The sequence below is a fragment of the Lepidothrix coronata genome, unplaced genomic scaffold, assembly GCF_001604755.1.
Source record: "Lepidothrix coronata isolate B3197 unplaced genomic scaffold, Lepidothrix_coronata-1.0 Scaffold16, whole genome shotgun sequence".
NCBI lineage: Eukaryota > Metazoa > Chordata > Aves > Passeriformes > Pipridae > Lepidothrix > Lepidothrix coronata.
Window position 1 is genome coordinate 6790558 of NW_016690196.1, and position 23697 is coordinate 6814254.

A 23697-nucleotide genomic window follows, 5' to 3' on the forward strand; every position below is an offset into this window, starting at 1 on the left:
ACATCTGTGAAGCTAAATAATTCCCTTTTAAGTGATACACAGAAAAAGATCAACTCTTCTAACAATTTTCTGCTTTATCTCTGGGCAGCTTTTGTAGATCAACTTCTCCTCGTTGTACAAAGTAACACAGAATGATTTCTAGTGCTTGGCTAACAAGGGAGGCTCAAGAGGCACGGATCCAGTGCAGAGTGTGGCTGTACTTGCTGTGGATTGCTGCTCCTGTGGTCTGTATGGTCAGTCCCACAGCATTAGCTGTAGTATGACTGATGAGGTGCTAGGCAAATTTCAGAAGCAAACTTGTGCCATTGCTTCATCCTCATAGTGATATTACCACAAGAGAAATGGAAGGACTCACTGGGTTTTAGGGCCTCCCTTGTCACCCACCTGGTGCAGAGCAGGCTGAGAGAAATGATGACACTACCATGATTTCTGCCTAGATCCCAGTTATGTCCAGCCCAAATCAAATAGGTTTGGGCATCTCACAACTATAGAGCTCAGTGAGGACTGTACAGTTCATGCAGACCGAGGTTCCTCCTGACTAGATCCAAAGGTGAAAATGGGCATAGACAGAGCTTCATTGTCTAGTGCCCATGAAGGCTCTGACACATCAGTTTCAGGTGACTTTCAGGTGACAAAAGTTTATTTTGATTGTATGGTGGTACTTATTACCTTGATTGAACCACTGACTTGGTTGTGTTCCCACCCATGGCAATGGGGGTGGGACTAGATGTTCTTTAAGGTCCCTTCCAACCCCTTAATGTGATTTTATTAAGTTCGTCCTCAAACCTTTGTCTCTGTCAGAATATTTTAAAAAAGATTGATGTTTTCTGACCTTTTCTTTTCCTTGAGTTTGTATGTATTGGTAAACTCTAGAGGTAAAAAGCTGTCTCAGTTGCTGTAGTGAACTTGTGGATCCTTGCTACTGAAGTGGGTAGCGGGGCTCAAAGTTTAAATTTCTCTTCTTTCTGTAGTGTTGGCCATTTTGTAGATGCCTGGGTACTGGATGCAGATTTTTAGTTAAGTTAGGGATGCATTTACACTTGTAGTTAGGTAGGATACAGAGGAAAATTCAGCATGTTTCATCAAGGTGTAACTGTTATTATTCTCCGGAGAGAATCCCTGAGGACCTTCTCAATTTCCCAGGATCATTGCAAAGGTCAGGCACACCACAGTACTATCATGGTTATGCTGTGGCTGCTCTACTGCTGTGATGGGGTTTGCCCAGCCCTTTGTGGGGCCTGGAATCCTTTGGCTCAGAGAGGCTATGTGGGTCCTTGAGACAAAGGGGCAGATAACCAGGTGTTGGTTCCACAGGGTATTTTATATTACACCTGTGTGCTTCCCATAGCACATTTGAGATACTGAAATGTCCTCCAAGTGTGTGTTGAGAGGATTTAATGAGTCACACTGTATTTTAATGTAGTTACTGAGGTGTCTGTCTGCCATTTTATTTTTATTTTCATTCTCACTTTTCTCACTTTTTCATTTTTTTTCAGACTCTTCCAGTAGCAGCAGTGGATCTGACAGTGAGAGCGATGAAAAAAGACCAGTCTTCAGCAATGAGTTCAAACAAGACTCTCTTGTGGAGGGTACTTCATCTCGCTACTCGATGTATAACAGTGTCTCCCAAAAGCTCATGGTAGGTCAACATAGTTTTGGACTGAACTATAAGGAACTGATGAGTGCAAAGTGAAAGGATCACTTTGTTATAAGATATTTTGATTCTGATCCTCTTCATAGCACAGTTCTCTGCATCTTTGAGCCATCTACTAGCAGCAGGTGGGGGAGGCTGAGAGAGCTCGGTTTAAGAGGATCTGTTAAAAAAGAAAGTTGATTCATGTTCAAGTCCTTAGAGCAGGGAGGTGAATGAGAAGGGAAGGATCGCTGGGTCAGGCAGTTTGCTGAACTTCAAAAAGAAGTCCTACCATGTGTTATTTTGCAATGCTTCAGCTAAAAAATGCCTTGTAAGAAAGGCCCTAGCGAATTCTGTGGTTGACATTAATTTGTTGGGTCTTGAAGGCTGGCTGGTATACTCTTGTATTATTACCTTAATAATTAAGTTATTTCTTTTTTTTTCAAGTCATACACTCTGCTTTATGTAGGGCTGGAAATTTCTCAGAAAGGCAGGGAATTGTGAAAGGTAATAACTGTGACAACTAAACTTCGACAGTGATCAGCCACCCCTTGATTACCCAGTGTTAGCAGGGAAGAAGAAAATGCTTTTAGAAAGTTCTAAGAAATGGCAGCCTATCTCTGTATCATGGTAGTCCTAAATCTGGCAACTTGTTCTTGAGTTTGAGGCAATAGTGGGCTGTAAAGGAGTGGAGTCTCCTGATGCATGCTTATTTCCTGATGCAAACTTAGTCACGATCATGTCGCGAGTATCTCATAATCATGAAAGAACAGAGAAAGAAAAATGTTTATTTCCAAGGGCAGCGGAGAAGATGAGATGTATAGTTGTGTGTTACTTCAAACATGACAGAAAGTTTGGGACTCACTGGGGGCCTAAATGTGGGTCTCCCTTTGTTCTGTGCTGGTGTTGTACTCAGTCTTTCTGTGGTGGTAGATCAGCTTGTACCTGCCTTTGCCAAGTTACAAGTTCAGTGTTCTGCTAGAAGCTGGGAAGAGCTAGCTGCTACCAGGGGTGGGAACAGGGAGATACTGCTTCTCGAGGAGGTGGAATGCTGCTGATGAGCAGGATCATAGCTCTACATGAAAAAAGAACTTTCTTGCTGAATTCAAAACTCAGTGGGATCCAGAGGCTGAGAGTTGCTGGTTGTACCTCTCTGTAGTTAAATTGTGTTGCTGGTCATTCAGACTCTGTCCATGTGCATTTTTGGCACTGGGCAGCAGTTTGCTGATTCTAGAGCAAGACTGTCTTTGGAGAGTTCTCTCCTGAGCCAATTAAGAAGTGTGCTTTCAGTTGCCACAATACAGGAGATTTTACTACCAAATCTGGGAGGCTTTTGTTTGTAAGGCCTCATAAATTTGAATATAAAGATTGATATCAAGTGATACCAAGTGTGGTTGAATGATTTGGCAGCATTAGGTAAGTAAAAGTAAAATGGTCCTTAGCTGCTAGATTTTCAAAATTCTGTCCTCAGAAAACTGGTATAACAGATTTGGTGACTGTGACATTTGGTGTACATAATTCAAGGCCTGATTCAGAGACGGGTAGCAAAGGCAATGGGAAAACACCATGGCAGATATTCTTGTGTTGTTTCTCATACAGATTGGTAATAAACAATGTTTTTGTTGCTTCTCACAGGAAGGAGTATATGGATAGCATTCAAAGTGAAACAGTCATTAAGTCTTCTGTTTACTTACTGTCTTGTAGATGCATACTGGAAGATGTGAAATTGAATGCATCCCTGCTTTTTGTTCTTATTCTCTTTTTGCTATAATTTACTAAGAGAAAAACCGGAAACACTAGCAGTTAATGAACACAGTTCTTTTAACCTGAGAGATGGGGATGTGTTTCGGGAGCTGTGTGTCTTGCATTCCTCCTCTGACCATTAGGTGAAGTTTTAGCTGATGCTTGAAATGTGTGTGAGTGTTTGTTCACAAAAAAGAATATCATCACAACATGAATTTTTTCCTGCACCAGCATCTTTTTTTTTACGAGCCTTCCATGCTTACTGAACACTGTGATGAATGGCTCCAGACCCCTCACTACTTTCTCCCTCTGAGCAGGCTGTTGCCACATTACTGAACCTTTTGTAATTTGCTGTCATCACTCTTCAGATCTAGTTTTTTTGTGTCCTGCCTCAGTGAAGTGAACTCACTATTAAGTCCTGAAAGCCACAACTGAGATTAAAAATGCTCAATGCCTTCAAGTCACTTCAGGGTAATGTGCCATTTCCTGTCTGACCTCAGTCGTAGTACATAAACTGGAATCCACTTGCTTCACTGTGTTGTTCCCTTTGGTTTCTTTATAGGCCAAGATGGGCTTCCGGGAAGGAGAAGGTCTGGGAAAATATGGCCAAGGCAGGAAGGATATTGTTGAGGCCTCCAATCAGAAGGGAAGGAGAGGCTTTGGGCTGACCCTCAAAGGATTTGATGGGGAGCTCAATATTGATTGGCAGGATGAGCCAGAGGTATGTACTTTTTGTTTTGTTCTGTTTACCATTTATGTTGCTGCGTTCAGCAAGAACTGGGATAAAGGATGTGTAAACCAAGTGTGGGGTTTTTTTGGCAACTGTCTCTTTTCCAGTGTCTCTCAACTGTACTTTAAGAGTATTAGACTCTTGCTTTGTCTTGATTGTCAGACTCGGGGGTTTTTTTGTGGTGGAGGTGTTTGTGTTTGTTTTTGTTTTTAATTTTAAAAATAAACAAGTTAGACACATTTTAGTCTAGGAGGAGAAAACTATGGTCGGCCCTAAAATCATGGCATAACCCTTTATGCTAAGATTGGGAGGCAAACTTTTGGGGGGCAATTTGTTTTTATATTTTGCTTGTGAAAACATCTTTGTCTCTTCCCATGACTTGTGGTTGCAGCCTAGTGCTTACGAGAAGGTGGATTGGTGTCCCGAGTGTACCACGGAGATCCCAGATGCCCAGGAGCTGAAGGAGTGGATGACTGTGGGGAAGGTAACTTTTTTATATCTCAGTAGTTACCAGCCTAAGACAAAGCAAGGCTACCCAACCTGAAACAATTGCCATGTCAAATAGTTCCAGAATAGCCTAGGTTGGGAGCAATCGCATGAGACTGCTAGTGCAGCTTCCTGCTTAAAGCAGAGCCAACTAAGTCAGGTTGCTGAAAGCCTTGTTTAGTTGAGTTCTGAGTATCTCCAAGGATGAAAACTTCACAACCTGTTTGAGCATCTGTTTCAGTGTGTGATAACTCAGTCAACAAAAGAAAATTTCTGTATGGGTAACTGATATTTTTTATGTGGCTCCTGCCCATTGTTTCTTGTCCTATTGCTGTACATCTCTAGGAGTCTATGTTAGTCTTTTCTGTTTCCTGCCATTAAGTACAGCAGTAGGATCTCCCTTTCTCTGTTCTGAACAAACTGTTCTCTCAATCTCTTCTTGTACAGCAGGTGCTTCTGCACCCTTTTCATCTTTGGTGGTCCTTTTCCTGGTTTTGCCTCAGTATGTCTGTGTTGTACTAGGGAATGCTGAACTGAATGCAGTATTCCACATGTGGCCTTAAGATGTGTAAGAGAGGAGAATAATTCCTCAGCCTGATTGCCAGACTTTTGCTAATACAGCCTAGTATGTGGTTGGCAGCCTTCATGCTGCATTCTGAGCTGACTGATACCATGTTTGCTAATTGCTATCTGTGTTCTTGTCCTGTTCCAGAGGAAGATGGTGATTGAAGATGAAACAGAGTTCTGTAATGAAGAGCTTTTACGCAGTGTCCTGCAGTGCAAGGTGAGTCCCCTTTTTAGAGAGGAACTGAAGTTTTGGGGAAGTAAGTGCGGTAAATAATTGAAGAGGATTGAGTAGTTAACTTAGGTGATTGGCTAGTGCTCAGAACATCCTCTTTCACCTTCATGTCACTGGTTTGACTTAGCATCCTGGTTTTTACTGTGTCTTTAGCAATCTGTTTTGAACCTCAGCGTTCTAAGAGACTGTCTTGGTTTAACTCCAGTTGGCAGCTAAACCTCATGCAGCTGCTCACTCGCTCCCTCACCAGCAGGATCAGGGAGAAAATCAGAAGGGTAAAAGTGAGAAGAACTTTTGGGTTGAGATAAAGAGAGTTTAACAAGTAAAGCAAAAGCTACTCAATGCAAGGAAAGCAAAACAAGGAATTAATTTACTACTTCCCATGGGCAGGCAGGTGTTCAGCCATCTCCAGGAGAGCAGGGCCCCATTAGATGTAATGGTTACTTGGGAAGACAGAAGTCATAACTCTGAATGTCCCTCCTTTCTCCTTCTTCCCCCTGCCTTATATACTGAGCATGATGCCATATGGTATAGAATATCTGTTTGGACAGTTGGGGTCACCTGTCCTGGCTGTGTCCCCTCCAAACTCCACAAAAGTGCACCCCCAGCCCACTCTTTGATAGGGCAGTAGGAGAAGCAGAAAAGGCCTTGATGCTGTTTGAGTACTGCTCAGCAATAGCAAAACCACCTCTATTATCAACATTGTTTCCATCACAAATCTAAAATATATCTCCATACTAGCTACTGTGAAGGAAATTATCCCAGCCAAAACCAGCACAGGAATGATTCAAAATAGTCCAACTGAAAGGCTGAAGGCTTGAATAAGCTGAGGAAATAAGCTCCCTTTCTTGTGTGTTCCATCTTCCATTCTAGATTTTATCATGCCCTTGTGAATTGTGGTAGAGTGTGAGTGTGTGTATATGTGTGAAAGAATACTTTAGGTTGGGACTGCTTTTGAGGTGGCTAACCACATTATCAGACTCTGGAGCTGTCAATACAGAATTCTTCAGCGTTGCTAAATTTGCATAAGAGCTGAGGTGGCTTAGAAGAAGAGCAAATATTATTATGTGATGGAAAATGTTTTGTATTGGTGAACCAAACCCTGCATGGAGTTTGCTGTCTAAGGAGAGGATATGAGGATAGGAAATACTCATGCCTACCTATCCCTCCAGCCTGTGCCAAGTCCAGCTGTTGCCGTGGGAGTTAGGTGCTGAAAAAATCTCCCGGAGCAGTTAATTAGGGGTGAGATAAGAAAGGGTTTATTACGCCAAGGCAAAGATGTTACAAGACTCCTGCACCGGCAGTGCCTGAGATGTTACATTTTATAAAACCATCCATCCAATCCCAGATGTGTCCACCCTGTGACCTTTACTCTGGACCGCCTCGGGTCCACCCCCTGAAAATGGGTCTGTTCATCCCATCTTCATCTTCAACAGAGCACAAAGGGTACATAGTCACCCAGTTTTTGACCGTGTTCTGTGGTTTAGGCCAAGATACAAGCATTCTCCAAACAATCTAGGCCTTGCCTTGACAAAAGACTAAACATTTCTGCTGTATTCGGGGGTAGGGGTGATATAGGGAGCATAGAATGGGGTAAGAGGGTTAAGGAATGTGTAAACTAAGGGTGCTAGAGGGAAAGGGACAAGGGATGAAGGGTTGCTGCTTTTAAGATCTACTTATAGAACTTATAAGGCTTACCAATATTAGAAAAATAAAAAAAACCATTAGGGGCTTAAGGCATCAAGCTGAACTTTGTTTCTGTTTGTGCAGAGTGTATTTGATGAGCTGGATGGAGAAGAAATGCGTCGAGCTCGAACAAGGTCTAACCCCTATGAGATGATCCGTGGAGCTTTCTTTCTGAACAGGTTTGTGGAACATTTGGTAGTGTAGTCCCTTTCCCATTTATGTCCACTTTCAACTGTGGGAGCCAAGGATGAAACTTTCAAGGGCCCTATTTATATGTTCGCAGGGCTGCAATGAAGATGGCAAATATGGACCATGTCTTTGACTACATGTTTACAAACCCTAAGGACTACAATGGGGTGAGTGCCTCTGGCTTTCAAACAGCAGTGCTTTCTCAGAGACTTTAGAAGGTGGGAACAAAGGAGAATCTGTAGGATACTAGCTGGCAAAACAGGTGCTTGAAAGACTTCTCTGAGTAGTGCAGTTTATGGTGTATCTGTTATGAGTTGGTAGAATTTCCTCAATTTCCTCTTGCAGGTGCCTTTGATAAAGGAGTATGATGCAGAGCTGCTCTACTTTGCTGATGTGTGTGCTGGTCCTGGAGGCTTCTCTGAATATGTCTTATGGAGGCGGAAGTGGCATGCAAAAGGATTTGGCATGACCTTGAAAGGACCTAATGATTTTAAACTGGAGGATTTTTATTCTGCTTCCAGTGAGCTCTTTGAACCTTATTATGGTATGTAGCGTGTGCATGAGTGTTATCTGATGGAAAAATCTGATGGTTTTGCTTATACTCTGCATTAGCAGCAGGGCTGGTATTGATACCAGCATGAGGATCTAGGAGAAGTCTAGGGAACAAGTTTGCAAAGTAGAAGGGGGTGGCCATCAGGGAAAGGGATCGAAATTGGTGAACTTGCATAGCAAGTCATATTTTTGCACTTATTTCCCTTTCCCTACTCGCTTTATAAACTTGTTCACAGGGTTTTTTTGTGGTTGCTTTTTTAAAGTCCAGATTATATTGTGTTTGGAAATGAGTATTGTGTTTGTTTGGAACGATTGGATTTTTTATTAGAAGGTTGCAAATGCACAAGGTAAATAATTTTATATCTGTAATAACATGTTTTTAATAGGTGAGCAGTGTAGTGAGGTTGAATCTTACATATTTAGTAGGTTCAGCTATGTGTCTTTCCTACTTGGATGAGAATATTATGTTGCCTTGAGGCTAATGTACTACTCATCATTTGAGCATGGTTATTATATGGCTTCGTTTTGGCCTGACCACACAATCTGAATAATTTTCGTAAATTAAGAAGCATCTTTGGTTGAAAACAAGGGAATGTGTTAATGCTTATTGGCCTATCAGGGTTTTGTAATTTCTGACTAAATGTTGCCTGAGTACAGTAGATCATCTGCACATACTGATCTTCACTTTGTGCTTGCAAACATGTTAGTGATCATCTCCTTTTTCCCCTTAGGAGAGGGAGGGATTGATGGAGATGGAGACATCACTCGATCAGAGAACATTACTGCTTTCCAGAATTTTGTTTTGGACAACACTGATCACAAGGGAGTGCATTTCTTAATGGCTGATGGGGTTGGTCAATTTCTTTTTCTTCCTGCACTAAGGACCAAATCTGATACCTCAGTCTGCATATAGTGGAGTATTTGACGTGTATCTGTAGCTACGATGTGAAATACTTCAAGGTTTGCCATTAAAATTCCTGGTAGCAGTTCTTTTACCTTGAAGAAACAGAAGTTATCATGATTCCATGATTTATCTCTGCAGAATCCTTTGCTTGACCAGCAAATTTGTGGAGACACTAATTGCATGCTATGTGCTTTGCAGGGTTTCTCGGTGGAGGGTCAGGAGAATCTGCAAGAAATCCTAAGCAAACAGCTCATGCTTTGCCAGTTCCTTACAGCACTGTCCATTGTCCGGACAGGTATGTTTTATCCATTAATCTTTTCCTCCTTCTCTAAGGTGTGGGTGGCACTGTGGAAGGTTGCTGTACAATTTTTATTAATGTGCCTTGAAGTCTACTCTGCAGTGAGGCTAAGTTGCACAGAATTGAATGTGTATACATACATCCTGAGATGGTTGTCACAAAGCTAAGAGAGCTGGTCAGAAAAGTAAGATTTTCTGTGTTTATTTTGTTTTTAATTAAAAGCATGAGGTAAAATGCATTAATTTAAACCTCTTAATTTGTTAGGTTATGTACCTGTCTTGGGCTCAGGTCACTAGTGTGATAACTGGACAGTATATCTGAGTTTTATGGCACTAGCTGGACTAGGTGCTTCCTGAATATGCCAGCTGATTAGAACAGTCTTTATCCAGTTCATCCTTTTCTCTAACTTGTGGCTCTTCTCCTTTAAATTTGCCATCTGTATGATCAGAACAAGATACTGTCTCACCTTGTCTTAGCTGTACCTCATTGTTGCTAAATGATAGACATTACAGCTGTATCTGATTTGGATGGCTCCTCTCTTCCAGTGAGTTTAGTTAGCCTTTGGCACTGATGCAGGAGACAAATGGTAACATAATGATCATTTTTATCTTGTGCCCTGTGTGTAGAAGTACCTGAGGCAACGATCTGCTTAGCAGTAGTCTCAAATGTGATATGGTAAAAGGGGCAGCCTTTCAGTCTTTCCTACCTGGGTAGATAATAGTTCTGTAAAACTGCCTGCATTTTGCTTGGGGAAATTGGGAATCTTGTTTGAAGGTGAGGGGCAACATAGACTCTTTTTGTCTCTAGATGGCAAGTTATTCTGTTTAGGTAACATCTTAGTCTTTTCCTCCAGCCCGAGGTTCCTTGTTGCACATACCAGAGCCCCTCTTTCATTAAGGGCCCTGGCATAGCATGCTGCCATGCCACAGGGCACAACTTGTGCCTGGAAGGGAAGTATGGGGGTAGACAGAAGGTTTGCTTGTGAGACAGCCTACATATCGATTTGATTCTGGTCAAGGGAATGCTCTTCTCTCTTTGCTTCAGAGACATGGGGAAGATGTTTCATTAAGCCTTGCTGGTGCACTTCATAAATGTGTTCTAGATGCTGTTTAGTTCTACAGAAACACTATTAGTAGTTCTGCAGAAGAGAGAGTTTTTGAGGTGTCTGGTATCTTCTTGTTTTCTTATAATCTGCTAGTTTTGATGTACTTCCTCTTTGTTTTCCAGGAGGACATTTTGTCTGCAAAACCTTTGACCTGTTTACTCCATTCAGTGTGGGACTTGTTTATCTGCTGTATTGTTGCTTTGAGAAAGTGTGCATCTTTAAACCTGTGACAAGCCGCCCTGCTAACTCGGAGAGGTAAGATTCTTGAGCATGAGGGACTACTAAAGAAACTATCCTCTAAATACAGTGGTAAATGGATTTGGGTAAGCCTAGTGGAAGCTTTGTGATGTGCCTCAATTGGCAACTGCCTTGGAGAAGGAAGCATTTCAGATGTTCAGCAAATTATGACAAGGTAAAAATGATATTTGTGAAATTGCCCTTATGGAAAGAAAGCTGTGGTAGTGGATATATAACAAATTCTGTTTTGTGTGAAACAACTACGGTTTCAGTGAAGCCAGAGTGTACATGAGAGGCTGGATGTGAGCTGACAACATATACTCACAGCCCAGAAAGCCAATGGTATCCTGGGCTGCATCAAAAGCAGTGTGGCCAACAGGTCCAGGGAGGTGATTCTGCCCCTCTACTCTGCTCTTGTGAGACCCCACCTGGAGCAGTACATCCAACTCTGGGGTCCTCAGCACAGGAGGGACATTAACCTTGGATGCTGGAGCGAGTCCAGAGGAGGGCCACCAAGATGATTAGAGGGATGGAGTACCACCTCTCCTACAAGGAAAGGCTGAGAGAATTGGGATCGTTCAACCTGGAAAAGAGACAGCTTAGGGACCTAACTGGGGCCTCTCAGTACCTCAAGGGAGCTTAGAAGAAAGGTGGAGAGGGATGTTTTACAAGGACATGTAGTGATATGACAAAGCGTAATGGATTTGAAGTAAAAGAGAGTAGGTTTAAGTTAGATGCTAGAAGGAAGCTCTTTGCTATGTGGGTGGTGAGGCATTGAACAGGTTGCCCAGAGTTGTTGATTCCCCATCCCTGGAGGTGTTCAAGGTCAGGTTGGATGGGGCTTTAAGCAACCTGATCTAGTGAAAGGTGTCCCTACCCATGGCAGTGGGGCTGGAACTAGGTGATCTTTAGGGTCCCTTCCAACGCAAACCATTCTATGATATATGTATTTTTCTTTGTACCTGTCAAGTTTAGCAGAATTGATTTACTACTTGAGGGAGATCTGTAGGTGTTGTGCATAAGGTTGCATTTCCCAGTCTTTCCAGTGCATAGAAAACATCATGATTTTATGATAGGTAAGATTGCACCTTCCTGGGGATATCCAGGAGGAAGGAATTCCTGGAATTTGGGAAACTGTCCTTATAACGGGAGTGTGGCAGAAAAGTTGGCTCTGTGGAAGAACTGAACCCACATGATGTCGCTGCCTTGCTCTGCAGGTATGTGATTTGCAAAGGATTGAAGTCAGGGATTGATGACGTGCGGGACTACCTCTTCACAGTGAACATCAGGCTCAACCAGCTGCGCAACTCTGACGTGGATGTGAATCTTATTGTCCCACTGAATGTGATCAAAGACAACCAGGATTTCTACAATTACATCGTCCAGTCCAATGAAAAGTGAGTGCCTGTGGGTGATGAGAGCTGCTGGCTCTAGGCAGGTTAACCGGCATGGCTTTCAGCTGTAACTTCTTGTGCTCATGGAGATACTTGTTGATGCTGCCGCACTGCTCTGCTTTTGCTCCCTGAGGGGCTGAGCAGAGCAGAGGGACTCTGGGCAGACAGAAATGCTGTATTAGTGTTAGTGACTGTTTGGCCTCTGAGTACTCTGTAGAAAAGAAAGAGGAGTAGTGTCTAATTCGTTCCAGTGATCTTCCTGTCAGTTTGAATCACGTTGGTAAAGACCCCTCCCTGCTCTGAGGATCAGACTGGCTTCCCCCTATTGTCCCAGCACTCTTTCTTGTTTTGAACAGTAGAACAATCTTGGTGGTAATAACTTCCTCTCTGACTGAAACTTTTCTTCTCTTTTAGCCACTGCAAAGTTCAGATAAAGGCACTAGCCAAAATTCGTGCTTTTGTTCAAGACACGTGAGTATATTCCTCTGGCTTTTTGTGAGGATGGAATTAACCCACTATAAATTAATTGCTTGGCCCTTCTTTAATATGCTCTTGATTTGAGCTGGTACTTGTCTTGGTCTTTGGAGCCAGGAAAGTGAATAGTGCTTTTAGGTAGCTCAGTTTGTGTCTCTGCCTGAGTTATTTGCAGAAACGTGTGGGTGGCTGGAGGACTCCTGAAAATTGATGGTCTGTTATCACCCTTGTTGAGAAGGCTTCTTCTATGCATTGCATGATTTCCAGTTACCATAAGTGAGCTTGCTTCTTAGCAGGAGTGTAAAAGCAGAAAAGTAACTCCCAGCTGGTATGTTCAATTCAGCAGTAGCCATCTAAGTTGGGCGTGGTTCATAGCTGTTCATTTTCCTGGGGCAATTGAAAGCATTTAACTTACATACCTAGAATTACTTAAAGTTTATGAAGTTAATTTCTTGCATAAAACTAAAGCCATTGCAGTGTTTTCCTGCCATGACTTTTCTGTTCCGATGTTATTGAGAGATAATATATGGTAGAAAGTTGAGTGAGTTTGGTAACTAGGAGTTATCCAAGAGTTAATCCTAACATTGACACTGTTTTTTGTGTGGCCTTTAGCAGGTTTTCACTGCTATTCTTAAGTAGGGCTGTATACCCAGCTCTTAGAGATTCACATAAGTTCATACTAATACATAACTTCTTGAAAGTATTTATACCCAGTGGTACTTTCATGGAACGGAGTGGTAGCTGCTAATCAGCAGTGCAGGCCATGAAATAAAGCTAAGCACAGGGACTGGAAGTGGGTGGAGGGTGGGGAAGGAAGGCATCATTCCTCTTTTGTGTAATCTGTTGTGGAGCAGCGCACGTTTGTCATTCCCAAGCCAGAGGCTGAAAGATCCAAGTGCTATAGGGCTGGGATATGTAAGGCTGCAAGATCAAGGAAGTTTCACCATCTCAACAGTCTGCTGTCTTTCTTTAGGACACTGATTGAGCCACGGCAGGCTGAAATACGGAAGGAGTGTCTCCAGCTATGGGGGGTAAGTGAGCTGTCAAGCAGGGCACTTGTGCAAGTGTCCTTGCTGTGGTGAAACAGGAGTGGAGCTGCAGTACAGACAGGACTTTTAGCCAGAGGTTTAATATATTGTCTTGTAGGAAAGTCGGAGGCCATTCCAAGCTGTTTATATAATGAAACAGGATGTCCCTGATTTATTGTGTATGGCTTAACCAGGCAGGCTCCTTTGCTGCAGTTCAGAATATTTCATTGTACGTGGAGTGAACTCAGCACCTGGATGTCAAGCAGCAGAGCTCTCCAAAAGGTCTTGTTTTATGAGTCTGCAGTTTCTGTTTCCCGAGCTGTTGACTGTGGTGGAGCCAGTTTCACAGGCTAATTGTGTGTCTTCAGTGAAAGTGTATTTCATCAAAACATGCATGAAATCAAAGGTTTAGGCTGTATCTTTCTGAAGTTGCCTGTTGGTTTCTGGGAGATGTGGTATGCCTACATTGAATTTGCAAACATGAGACCTTTTAGATACCATATTGATGTCTCTTCAACTGGAATCTCAAGAGCAGGAGTTTTGGGGGCTGGATGTTCTGTCATGTATTGAAACAAGAAATGTTCCTATGAATGTGCCAAAGAATAACGCTTACCATCAGTTGTTTGGATTTGCTTTCAGATTCCTGATAAGGCTCGTGTTGCTCCTTCATCTTCAGATCCCAAGTCCAAGTTCTTTGAGCTGATCCAGGTGAGACCTTGCCCGTAAGCTAGTTTTGAGTCCTTTCATACTAATCTAACTTCTTTCCCATTGGAATTAAGAGATGAAGAAGCTAGTTCTGGATTATCGTTTCATGTAGAAGTTGTGTTTACCTACCTGTTGATGTAATATATCTAATTTGCCTTTTCCATACTTTGTTCTTTAGGGCACAGACATTGATACCTTCAGTTACAAACCCACTCCTCTAAATTCCAGCACACTGGAGAAAATTCGCCAAGTGTTAGATTACCGGTGTATGGTATCTGGAAGCGAGCAGAAGTTCCTCTTGGGCTTAGGGGTAAGTGCTAAGGACAGTCTGGAAGTTTTGCTGGTTCATTTAAATGGTATTATTCTGCCTTGCAGTTTCAGCCCAACCTTTCCTGTGCTCAGATGCTTAAAAGAATCCCCATCAGCAGCGTCTGAGACTGCCAGTTATATTTCTTTCTCCTGACGTCACTGCTTTTCACACTTATTAACTCTGTTTTTGTAATCTCAGCCTACACAGAGACCTGCACTCCTGCTAGTGTCTCTAATTATCTTCGCTGTTCTTTTAAAGGTGTTCTATTTCTGGTTCTTTATGCAGGTATGAAAAGTCACTGGCAGATTAGAATCAGTGTTTTTGTTCCTTTGCTGTAGAGATTAAAGTTCTTCCTTAAAACTTCTGACAAAGAAACTGCCTGTGAAAGCTTAGGACAAAAAGATTCTCTGAGGGCTGCTCTGCAGTTAGCCAGAGGTCTCTCCTCCACCCCTGCCCTCATGAAGCTTTGGCTGAGTTTGACTCTGCCTTCTACACACAGAAATCACAGATCTACACCTGGGGTGGTCGCCAGTCAGATCGCTGGACAAAGCTGGATTTGAAAACTGAGCTGCCACGAGATACTCTTCTGTCTGTGGAGATTGTTCATGAGCTGAAAGGAGAGGTAGGAGCCTATTCTCTCGCTTACCAAGTGGCTGCAAATACAAAGAGGAGTTTTGCCTATTCTCTGTGAGATACTGCAGAGTAATTGTTCCATCTGTGCTGGGTCCAAAGTTTTTATTGGTTTATGATCTTTAGAGTAACTATATTGGATGAAGTTTCTTCTTTCTGTCCAGTGCTAGAGATACGAACTTATAACATTGTTTTGCAAACACTTTGGACCTGATGTTGCTGTTCCATGTAGAGCAGCATATGGCATTGACAACATGACTTCGTGTGTCTGTGGCTCTTTGGGTACATAACTGCTCAGTAGTGATTGCAGACTGTGAGGAAAAGATTCTTGTGGTATGTTCACAGTGTAAGGCGAAAATTCTCAGCTGCCTGGGACTTTGCCTGTCCTCTGGTACCTCAGATGAGGATGCTATAGTGCACTGGGCTTTGTGGGTACCTGATAAGCACAGAGAGCTGGTGATGGCAGCTGTGGTACCGCCCTCTCTCCCTCCCCTTAGACTGAACTGGGTATTTGAGATATCCTCCAGTTGTTGGAGGATGGCATGTTACTGTATAATGGGCAGCAGGGAATTTGTGTGCTTCTAATATCTGGGAAGGGTGCTTTCTTGATAGAAAAGAGTGATTTCCTATCAAAAAATGAGCTATATATCAAAGCTGAAATATCACCAGTCTGAGTAGTAAATCTCTGTATTGCCCTCCTTAGGGGAAAGCCCAGCGAAAAATCAGTGCCATCCACATCCTTGATGTCTTGGTGCTGAATGGCAATGATGTTCGAACACAGCATTTCAACCAGAGGTATGTGGGATCTGGAGAAGCTTTTTTTTTGTACTTGAGTAGGAGTGACTGGGAAACAGTGTTCACCCAAAAAGCAAAATGCTGAGCACAGGGAGACAAGTGCATTCAGCTGAAAAAGTGCTATAAAGATGAACTGTGAATGAAGCTGCTCTGAGGTGAAGTGCTTATAGCCTTTTCCAGCTGTATCTTCTCTGTGTATGAGGGCAGGTCTAGCTCCTTCCTTAGTCTGGGTTGAGCCAGCCACAACTGGGGTAAACTGAGCATTCTGGGAATATGAATGAGCATAGCTGATAACTGGCTGAGGGAGAAGGAACAAGCCCCTCTGTTTCCTTAGGGACATGATGTCTCTGCTAGTCCTACTATCCTGCTGATGTATCAATGAATTCAACAGTGTGTGGGCCTGTGGAGTAAACTATGGTGACTCATTCCTACTGGATAATAGCCAGTGTCACTGGGCACTGAACTGGGAGTGTGGGGTGAAAAAAGTCTTGCTCAGACCCATTTGGCTGGCGGTGGAGGCAGTCTGCATGTGTCTAGTCAGTTATTCTGCTGAAACTGTTACCTATCCACTGTGCCAAAGATCTCATTAAATTGCTGGGTTCTCCTTCCATTTTCATTCAGGATTCGGCTGGCGGAGAAGTTTGTTAAAGCTGTTTCTAAACCAAGTCGACCAGATATGAACCCTATCCGGTGAGTGACGACTCCTTACCTCAGCCTGGCATGCTTTGGTGTCAGTGTGTTGGAGGATGAAGATAAGGAGCTGAAGGGGAGTTAAATTTCAAACTGACATTCATAGTTCTGTTTATATTCTTTGGAAAGAGGCTAAAAGCTCTTTAAATATCTAAGGTAAATATTGCTAGAGGAGAAGTTGTGCCCCCATTTCAAATGTCGAACAGTCATATTTTCCTTGTAGGTGGATTGGCTGGTGCTGATTTCAGATATGTGCAATAGTAGGTCTAGCACCCAGTTAGCTTAGTTGTTGCAAAGAATTCTATGCTGACTGCTAGTAGATGAAGTACTGACCAGCATTTAGCAGGACAAGGCTTTAGTTACAACCCCAAGAAAGTTCCTGACAATGGGCTTCAGCTTTGATTGTCTCCTGACCTTCCATTTCATTGATTCTGCTGTGGCAGAGCATAAGAGCATTGCTGTGCTGGGCATCAGATAGGTATTATAGACAAAACAGCTTCTCTTTCAGAAGCTAGAAGTGCAACAATATTAGGAAAGAATCTGGAGACAGGGAAAGAGAATGTTCTTTTTGGTAGCTTAATGAAAGACAATGAGCGGGACTTCAGACTCAAGACAGTTGTAGTATTTGGAGGAGCTTAAAGTGTTGGGGAGGGCTGAAAGTGAAGTGAGAAGGAGAGCTGTGGAAATGCATTGTAGAGGGGTCCTTCGCTGTTCTTGTGAAAGGTGTTAAAGGTGTTCCAGCTATGCTCTTCAAAGCCTGATGCTTGTAGCAGTATATGGGAAATGGGTGGTTGGGGTGTCAGATTAGAGGCAGTGCTTTTGAAACTTAATAATTGTTTTTCTGTATCTCAGAACAACAAAACCAGTTTGTAATGATGGAATGATGACTCAAAATCATCTTTACTGATTTAAAAAAAAAAAAAAAGCAAACCAAAACTGTTTTTACCTCATGGTAATTAAGGAGTCTGTGGCATCTTTGAGGATAATAACAGTGAAGATCAGGTTGTTTAATACTGTGAGGCCAGAAGCTATCTGAGACTGATCTTGGTGAATTTATCTGATGGGAAAACAAAAGCACCTGACTTTCACTGTTCTAACTCTTCTTTATACTCAACCTGAAGTAAAAACACACAGCTTCCTTAGCAGCAAGGATGCTCATGTGGTGCTTATAGCAACCCAACTATAAGCGTGCAGGTATCAGGTTTTCTCAAGCCACGAAAAATTAGCCACTGAAGCGTAAGATTGAGGAGAAGGGTGAACCTCAGTCGTGCCTGACTACCTCATGCTATACAAAATCAACCATTTGTCTGCTCCCTGTAGCTGGAACAGGAAAAAAAAAGTTAATTTTTTTTTTTCCTCCCAGGGTGAAGGAAGTGTACAGATTGGAGGAAATGGAGAAGATTTTTGTGAGGTAAGCAACTGGTGCAAATGAAACGAAGGTTATCAGCCAGTGGTGCACAGGAATTGAAGGGACATGCTCATCTGTGCTAGAGGAGTCCTGGACCAAGAGCTGATAGAGCTCATTCAGCTGGTAGCTGCTGTTCCTGAGATGCTGCTGCCTCAGAGCATCATTCTGCTGCATTCTAATGCTGTAGATGTGACCAGAGCACTTTAAAACAGCTGGAGTAGCAACAGTGCTGGAGTTTGTGTGCAGCAGTATCAGTGGATTCTCACTGACTGGAAAGATCAAGAGTTCATACCTGAATTGGGAACCGTATTTGGATTAATTATGGTAGTTCATCACAAATTCTTCATCCCAACACTCAATTTACAACCTGACCTAGGCAGGTCTGGCTGATTTCTCTAGCCCTGTGTGGGAAGGCAAGAGACTGAATTCTCCAGGGTGTGATGATTTGGTCCTGTCCTGTGCAGTGCTGTCAGTTCACAGTGTGACTCTCTAGAGAGGGTGTGCAAGTGGTGCATTGTGTGCAAGAGAGTGGTAAAGGAAGAAACAGGCAACCTCTATCACTGCCTTCTCTCAACATTTAGGTTAGAGATGAAAGTCATCAAGAGTTCAGGGGGAATGCCCCGGCTGTCCTACACTGGCCGAGATGACCGGCACTTTGTGCCCACAGGACTCTACATCGTACGGACTATGAATGGTAGGAAGAGACAGTCCTCACTCTTACTCAGCTTTTTTTTCCTTCTCCAACTAAAAAGTATTCACCAGGCTTGTTCCTGTTGTAACTTGGTAGAAAATTAATGGGACTATTCCAATGGCTAGAGATTACTGTTTGCATGTAATGAGGGTAGCTTGGATTTGGATAAGGGTTAGGGTATATTTATATGATAGGTTTTTCTGTTGTGGGTTGATTAGCTATTGTGTGGGTAATTCCATTTATTTACATGATTGATTATTTTTTTTAGTGAGAGAAGTTTTCATCAAGATGTTTTCTAGAGTCATGGTACATGGAAATATCCAATTTGGAACGTCAACTTCTGAATGCAGGGAGAAGGGATTTTTCTCAGTGAATAGAGAACAGCTTGGGAAGCAGGACACCCTGGGGGGAGGAAAGGAAAAAGGAGTAACAGAAAGATCACAATTATTCTTATAGATTCTTCCTTCTTGCTGGTACTGTATGTGTATTTATACTGTGCTTTTTTCCTCCCTTTCATTTTCTGTCTGATCCCTGTGACTTTTACTAGATCCCTGGACAATGGCATATAGCAAAAACTTCAAGAGGAAATTCTTTTTCAACAAAATGACCAATGTAGCGACATACAGCCTCCCTTCTGAAGCCATTGCACCCTTTCAGTGAGTATGAGCCAGAGCTGAGGCTGTGGAAGGAAAGCTGAGTGTCTCTGTGTGTGTGTGTAGTGTGCCTGGGTATTTGGAAGGGAATTCAGGAGTGCTGTGTTCTTGCAGTGCAAGTGCAGCTTGGTCACCAGCAGGGTGTGCTGCAGGAGCTGCCATCTTCTCAGACTTTCAGGAAACTGCCGGTCTGGAATCCTGGATTTTGTGATTAATGGCTATGAATAACAAACGTCTCACAACTTTGTTTTCCTGTCTGCAGCAGAGTACAGGTTACTGAGCCTCCTGCACACAGGGAAGTAGAAATTGAGCCCAGCAACTGTAGTTTGCTGTATCTCTGTATTTTAACGTGCTTGGTTGGAAGTTGCTAATTTAAAAGCAAATCCCAGTTCATTTAGCCCAGGCTCTGGAATAAGCTGTGGGAAACTGGGAGCTTTCTTAAGGTGGGGCGAGAGAGAGAGAGAGGGAGAGAAAAGCAGTAGCTCCTTGGGAAAGGATGGAGTAGCTTGCCATGGGACATTAACACTGGCTCTTGAACCCCATCTGACTACTAGGCTAAGGTCATTACTTAAAAACAGCAAATCTGTTTGTGACACCTCAGACACTCCACATGAGTGGAGATGTTCTGTACACCCTGCCCTCAGGTAGTCTCAAGAGATGCTCTCTACCACAGTTACCCAAGACTGTGCCTCTGAGCAAGAGCTTGGTGTGAAATAGGGCTCCTGATTTTCTCCCTATGAATCTCCTTACCTACCTTACAGCAGTGGTCTCAAGAATCCTGAAGCTTTCCTTAGTGGGGTGAATGGAAAACAGGCTTAAAAAGCAGAGGCACATGATGCCTTTTCCCTCTATGTGTCAGGATGGGTTTAGTTCTGCCTTTGTACTGGAAATAGACTAGCACGAACCTGCAGGAATGGCTGAAGAGGTGGAGGGAGTGCTTGTGTGGGACTCTAGAAGGGATGTGTTGTGTTTGTGTTGTGGTTAGTGAGTACTAATGTCTATAATTAGCCATTGACATGTGCTCTTGTCGCTGTGCTAGTACTGCTTTGTTAGAACAGAAGCACTAAATAAGCTATGAATATTAAGTGTCAGTAATTGTACAAATCTAAAGGCTGCTGTGTTGGCAGTAATTAGCAGCTCTGATTTCATTATGGCTGGGACTATGTTGATGCAGTGAGGGAGGTCTGTGCTTGATGGGTGGAGTGGGAGATGGCTGTAGGACTAGAACTGTCAGCAGCCAAGCTGAACTCTGTTATTTCACACGAGGGGGAAGAGGGGATGATCCTAGCTGCTTTCACTAAAGTGGGAAGTGCTGTTTGTTTGCAAAGCTCCATAGGACAGCTATTACTGATTATGGTAGGTTTGTGGTGAGTGATTAGGTTGCTGCTCCTGGCAGGCTTTCTAAATTCTTCATTAAGGCATTTCCATTGCCTGCAATGACAGTTTCATTCTCTGAAAAACATGGGGGGAGGTAGTTTTTTTTCCCTAATGTCCTGACTCCTTCCAGCAAATACTGAACTGAATTCAAGTGAAGCTAAAACTAAGAAGTTTGTTTTTGTGGAAATCTTTCAGGCTTGGCAGTTGCTGTACTTTGGGAGCTGTAGAGTTTGTAAGGTGAATGAATGCACCAGTCTTTTCTAAGGCACTTGTTAAGAGTATTTATCTGTGGCTCCCATTGTAAGGGCAGCTGTTTCTGGATAGGATGAAAGTGTTTTCCTTTCCCTCCCCTGCCAAACTAATCTTTCTCTCCTCTCTGCCCACAGCATCTGCCATTACAGCCGCCTCTTCTGGGAGTGGGGGGAAGGTGTCAAAGTGCACGACTCTCAGAAAAGACAAGATCCAGAGAAGCTGTCAAAAGAGACTGTCCTGTCTTTCATCCAAGCGCACTACCCCTAACCCTGCTCCCTTGAGGGTGCAGGGGGAGTCTGAGCCCAGCTTGGATTCTTCAGGGACTGATGAGACTGGGGAGGCTCCACAACTTCTATCCTGGTCTTCTCCAGAGCTGATTTCCTGGAGGTGATTGAACAAGGGGGTTGTATGCAGAGGGCACAGGATGAGGCCCTACCTTGGCAGTGTATATAGAGTACAGCCCAGGTAGCACCTGCTGCTGGAGTACCCATGGTGACTCCTGGAGCCAAGGCCTAATGCCCTTTTGTCCTGCCCTACTGCATGCATGAGGCCAAGGGGCTGGCAGCTTTCTTTGCTCCTGCTCAAACATTCAGCAAGGTTTGTGGAGCTCTGTGTGTGCCAGAACTTTCCAAGCTTGTGCTTCTCTGGCAGTATGGGAAGGAGCAGAGATGTTTTGATGGCAGAGCTTGGCAACTGCACGTTGAAGCAGCCCTGCATTGTTCCTGGCAGCTATGTCTCCTTGGCCTTGTCAAAGGCCTACACTACCCACTGGAGGGTGTTAACTCCTTGGGGAATGCTAGCTGTGGGACACAAGTTATGTATCCTTGTTGTCTCCAACACTTCTGTTTATCAAGGCACTCAGTTGGCCTGGCAATTCTTACATGATGGTATCCTGTTGGACAAATGCCAGTGCAGATGATGAGTAGAGCTCCTGGCACAGATCTGAAGTGCTCAGTGCCAGGGCTTTCTCAGACCTCTAGAACCTGCTGTGACGAGGATTTCCCCTCTCTAGGTTAGTGACTGATCCCAAATCAGCAGCCTAGGGTTAATTTGTGAACATGTACCATGGTTGGCGTACGTGCCTCATGGTACTTCTGAGACCAAGGTGCTTTGGTTCTGGGTACTCAGCACCATTACCCAAATCTTCAGGGAGAAAAGCTGATGTGGGAGGGAAGACACTTGAAGGCTGGGATGCTGGAGTCTTTGGAAGAAATTATGGGGATGCCTGACTTAATTAAAAAGACCCAGGGCTTCAGTGAAAAGGGATCTTGACTTTGACCATGTTGGTTAATTGGAAGAAATCCTGTCCCCTGACTGTACCCCCTGGCAAGGTAACCAGACTTTCCTTTTTAAATGTCAAAGTGGCTTTGAAACCTTTTGTATCTCATTTGGCTGTGGAACTGCATCTGAGGTGAAGGCATAGAGCTGTGAAACTCTCAGCATGGTATTTGTGTCCAGACTTCTCCATGCACTTCTGCACCAGGCTCAAAGTTGGCTTCTGTTGCATGTTTTACCTTCACTTCTGGCTTCCATGGCACTTCGCCAGGTCTTCCACGTAAATCAGAAGATAACACATAATTGAATGCTTTTGACCAAGCAGCAAAATTGCCCTTTTTGTTTGGTGTTTTGTTTTGTTTCTTTTTTTTTGTTTTGTTTCTTTTTTTTTTGTTTTGTTTGTTCTTGTTTTTAAACACAGATTGGCAGTAGGGAGAAAACTGATTTAGGTCTGAAGTGTGCCTTAAGGAAAGCTATAGTCCTAGAATCTATAGCAGTTATTAGATAGGTTTTTTTCTCCACAAGCATACATATGATTTGAACAAGCTTGTGTAGCAAAACAGAAATTTTCACTTAGATACAGGTCTGTCAAAGCAGTTGAAGGACTGCAGGCTGTTAATGCTTCCTCTTGCTGACCTGGAGACCCCCCTCTGCTCTCAAACATCAGTAAAACACGTATCAAGCAAATGGTGGCCCTTCCTCCAGAAGAACGAAAGTGCTTCACTGGTACCTTTTGTCTTGGCACAAGCACTTCCACAAAGAACAAGGAGGAATCTCTCCCACTGGGCAGTGAAGCACCTCCAACTGTGTGGTGTCCGGGCCTGTGTACAGTTGGCTTTTTAAACCAACCAGTAATTGAGTTCTGGCACTTGTGCAGACTGCCTTGAGGCTGTTCCAGTGCCAGCAGAGCATGCTGCTCCCTCTGCCAGGCTCCTTCCCTGAGTGTTGTACCCTCCACTCAGGGCTTTGACTTCTGTGGGCTGGCAGACAGAGGGGCGACTAAGAGGGACACTAGGGTGAGTGTAGGCCTCTGAGGGTACAAGAATGCCTGGTCAGCCTGCAGGCTAGCTTTTATGAACAGATACTTTGTTTACTCAGTTGTCTCCAGCTCCTCATTTAAATTTGCTTTTAATTTTATTTTTGATGCACTGAACCTTGATTCCAAATGTCCCTTCAAGAAGGCAAGCTTGAGCCACCGTGCTACTTGCTTCCCTGCTGAGGGATTATGTTGGGAAGGGGTGGGTGAGTAAGGTCTTGTTGAAGGGAATGTTATGTATGTTAATTGCACAATGTATTATTAGGCTTTGTATCATTTTGTGTTGATTTCTCTGCTTTTATTGTCTCTATTACCAATACAGCCCCTTTAGTTCACAGGAGTGCTTGTTTACTTTGCTTCCCCACAAAATTCTGGCCAGCAGTGTGTGTCAGTGTGGTGACAGAGATATGCCTTGCAGAGTTAAATTTTCAAGGCAGTCCCTTCTAAAGGCTTTCTGCCAAGTTAGAGCATGCTGAGGGCTACTTACTGTATGTCCCTGCATAAGAATGAGGGGACTACAGGGGACAGTCTCCAGTGCTCCTCTGCAGCATGCTAGGCTGCTTTTCCTCTCAAAGGAAGTAGATTCCAGGCTGCAACAGACCAGTAACCACTGTTGA

At 43.4% G+C, this 23697-nt stretch overlaps 1 protein-coding gene across 1 annotated transcript in view; it reads left to right on the top strand.

Annotated features, from left to right (window-relative positions):
- Positions 1-23415, top strand: part of CMTR1 (cap methyltransferase 1) — a 27242-nt gene extending 3827 nt beyond the window's left edge. The window contains exons 3-24 of the mRNA XM_017806724.1: positions 1497-1639; positions 3939-4097; positions 4498-4590; positions 5305-5376; positions 7162-7256; positions 7361-7433; positions 7612-7810; positions 8550-8668; positions 8921-9017; positions 10248-10380; positions 11580-11759; positions 12171-12227; positions 13204-13261; positions 13898-13966; positions 14142-14273; positions 14773-14895; positions 15607-15698; positions 16320-16388; positions 17752-17799; positions 18378-18490; positions 19035-19143; positions 20904-23415. Coding sequence (XP_017662213.1) covers positions 1497-1639; positions 3939-4097; positions 4498-4590; positions 5305-5376; positions 7162-7256; positions 7361-7433; positions 7612-7810; positions 8550-8668; positions 8921-9017; positions 10248-10380; positions 11580-11759; positions 12171-12227; positions 13204-13261; positions 13898-13966; positions 14142-14273; positions 14773-14895; positions 15607-15698; positions 16320-16388; positions 17752-17799; positions 18378-18490; positions 19035-19143; positions 20904-21036 — 2366 coding nt within the window. The 3' untranslated portion in view covers positions 21037-23415. The remainder of the gene's footprint in view (positions 1-1496; positions 1640-3938; positions 4098-4497; positions 4591-5304; positions 5377-7161; positions 7257-7360; positions 7434-7611; positions 7811-8549; positions 8669-8920; positions 9018-10247; positions 10381-11579; positions 11760-12170; positions 12228-13203; positions 13262-13897; positions 13967-14141; positions 14274-14772; positions 14896-15606; positions 15699-16319; positions 16389-17751; positions 17800-18377; positions 18491-19034; positions 19144-20903) is intronic.
- Positions 23416-23697: the final 282 nt, after the last annotated feature.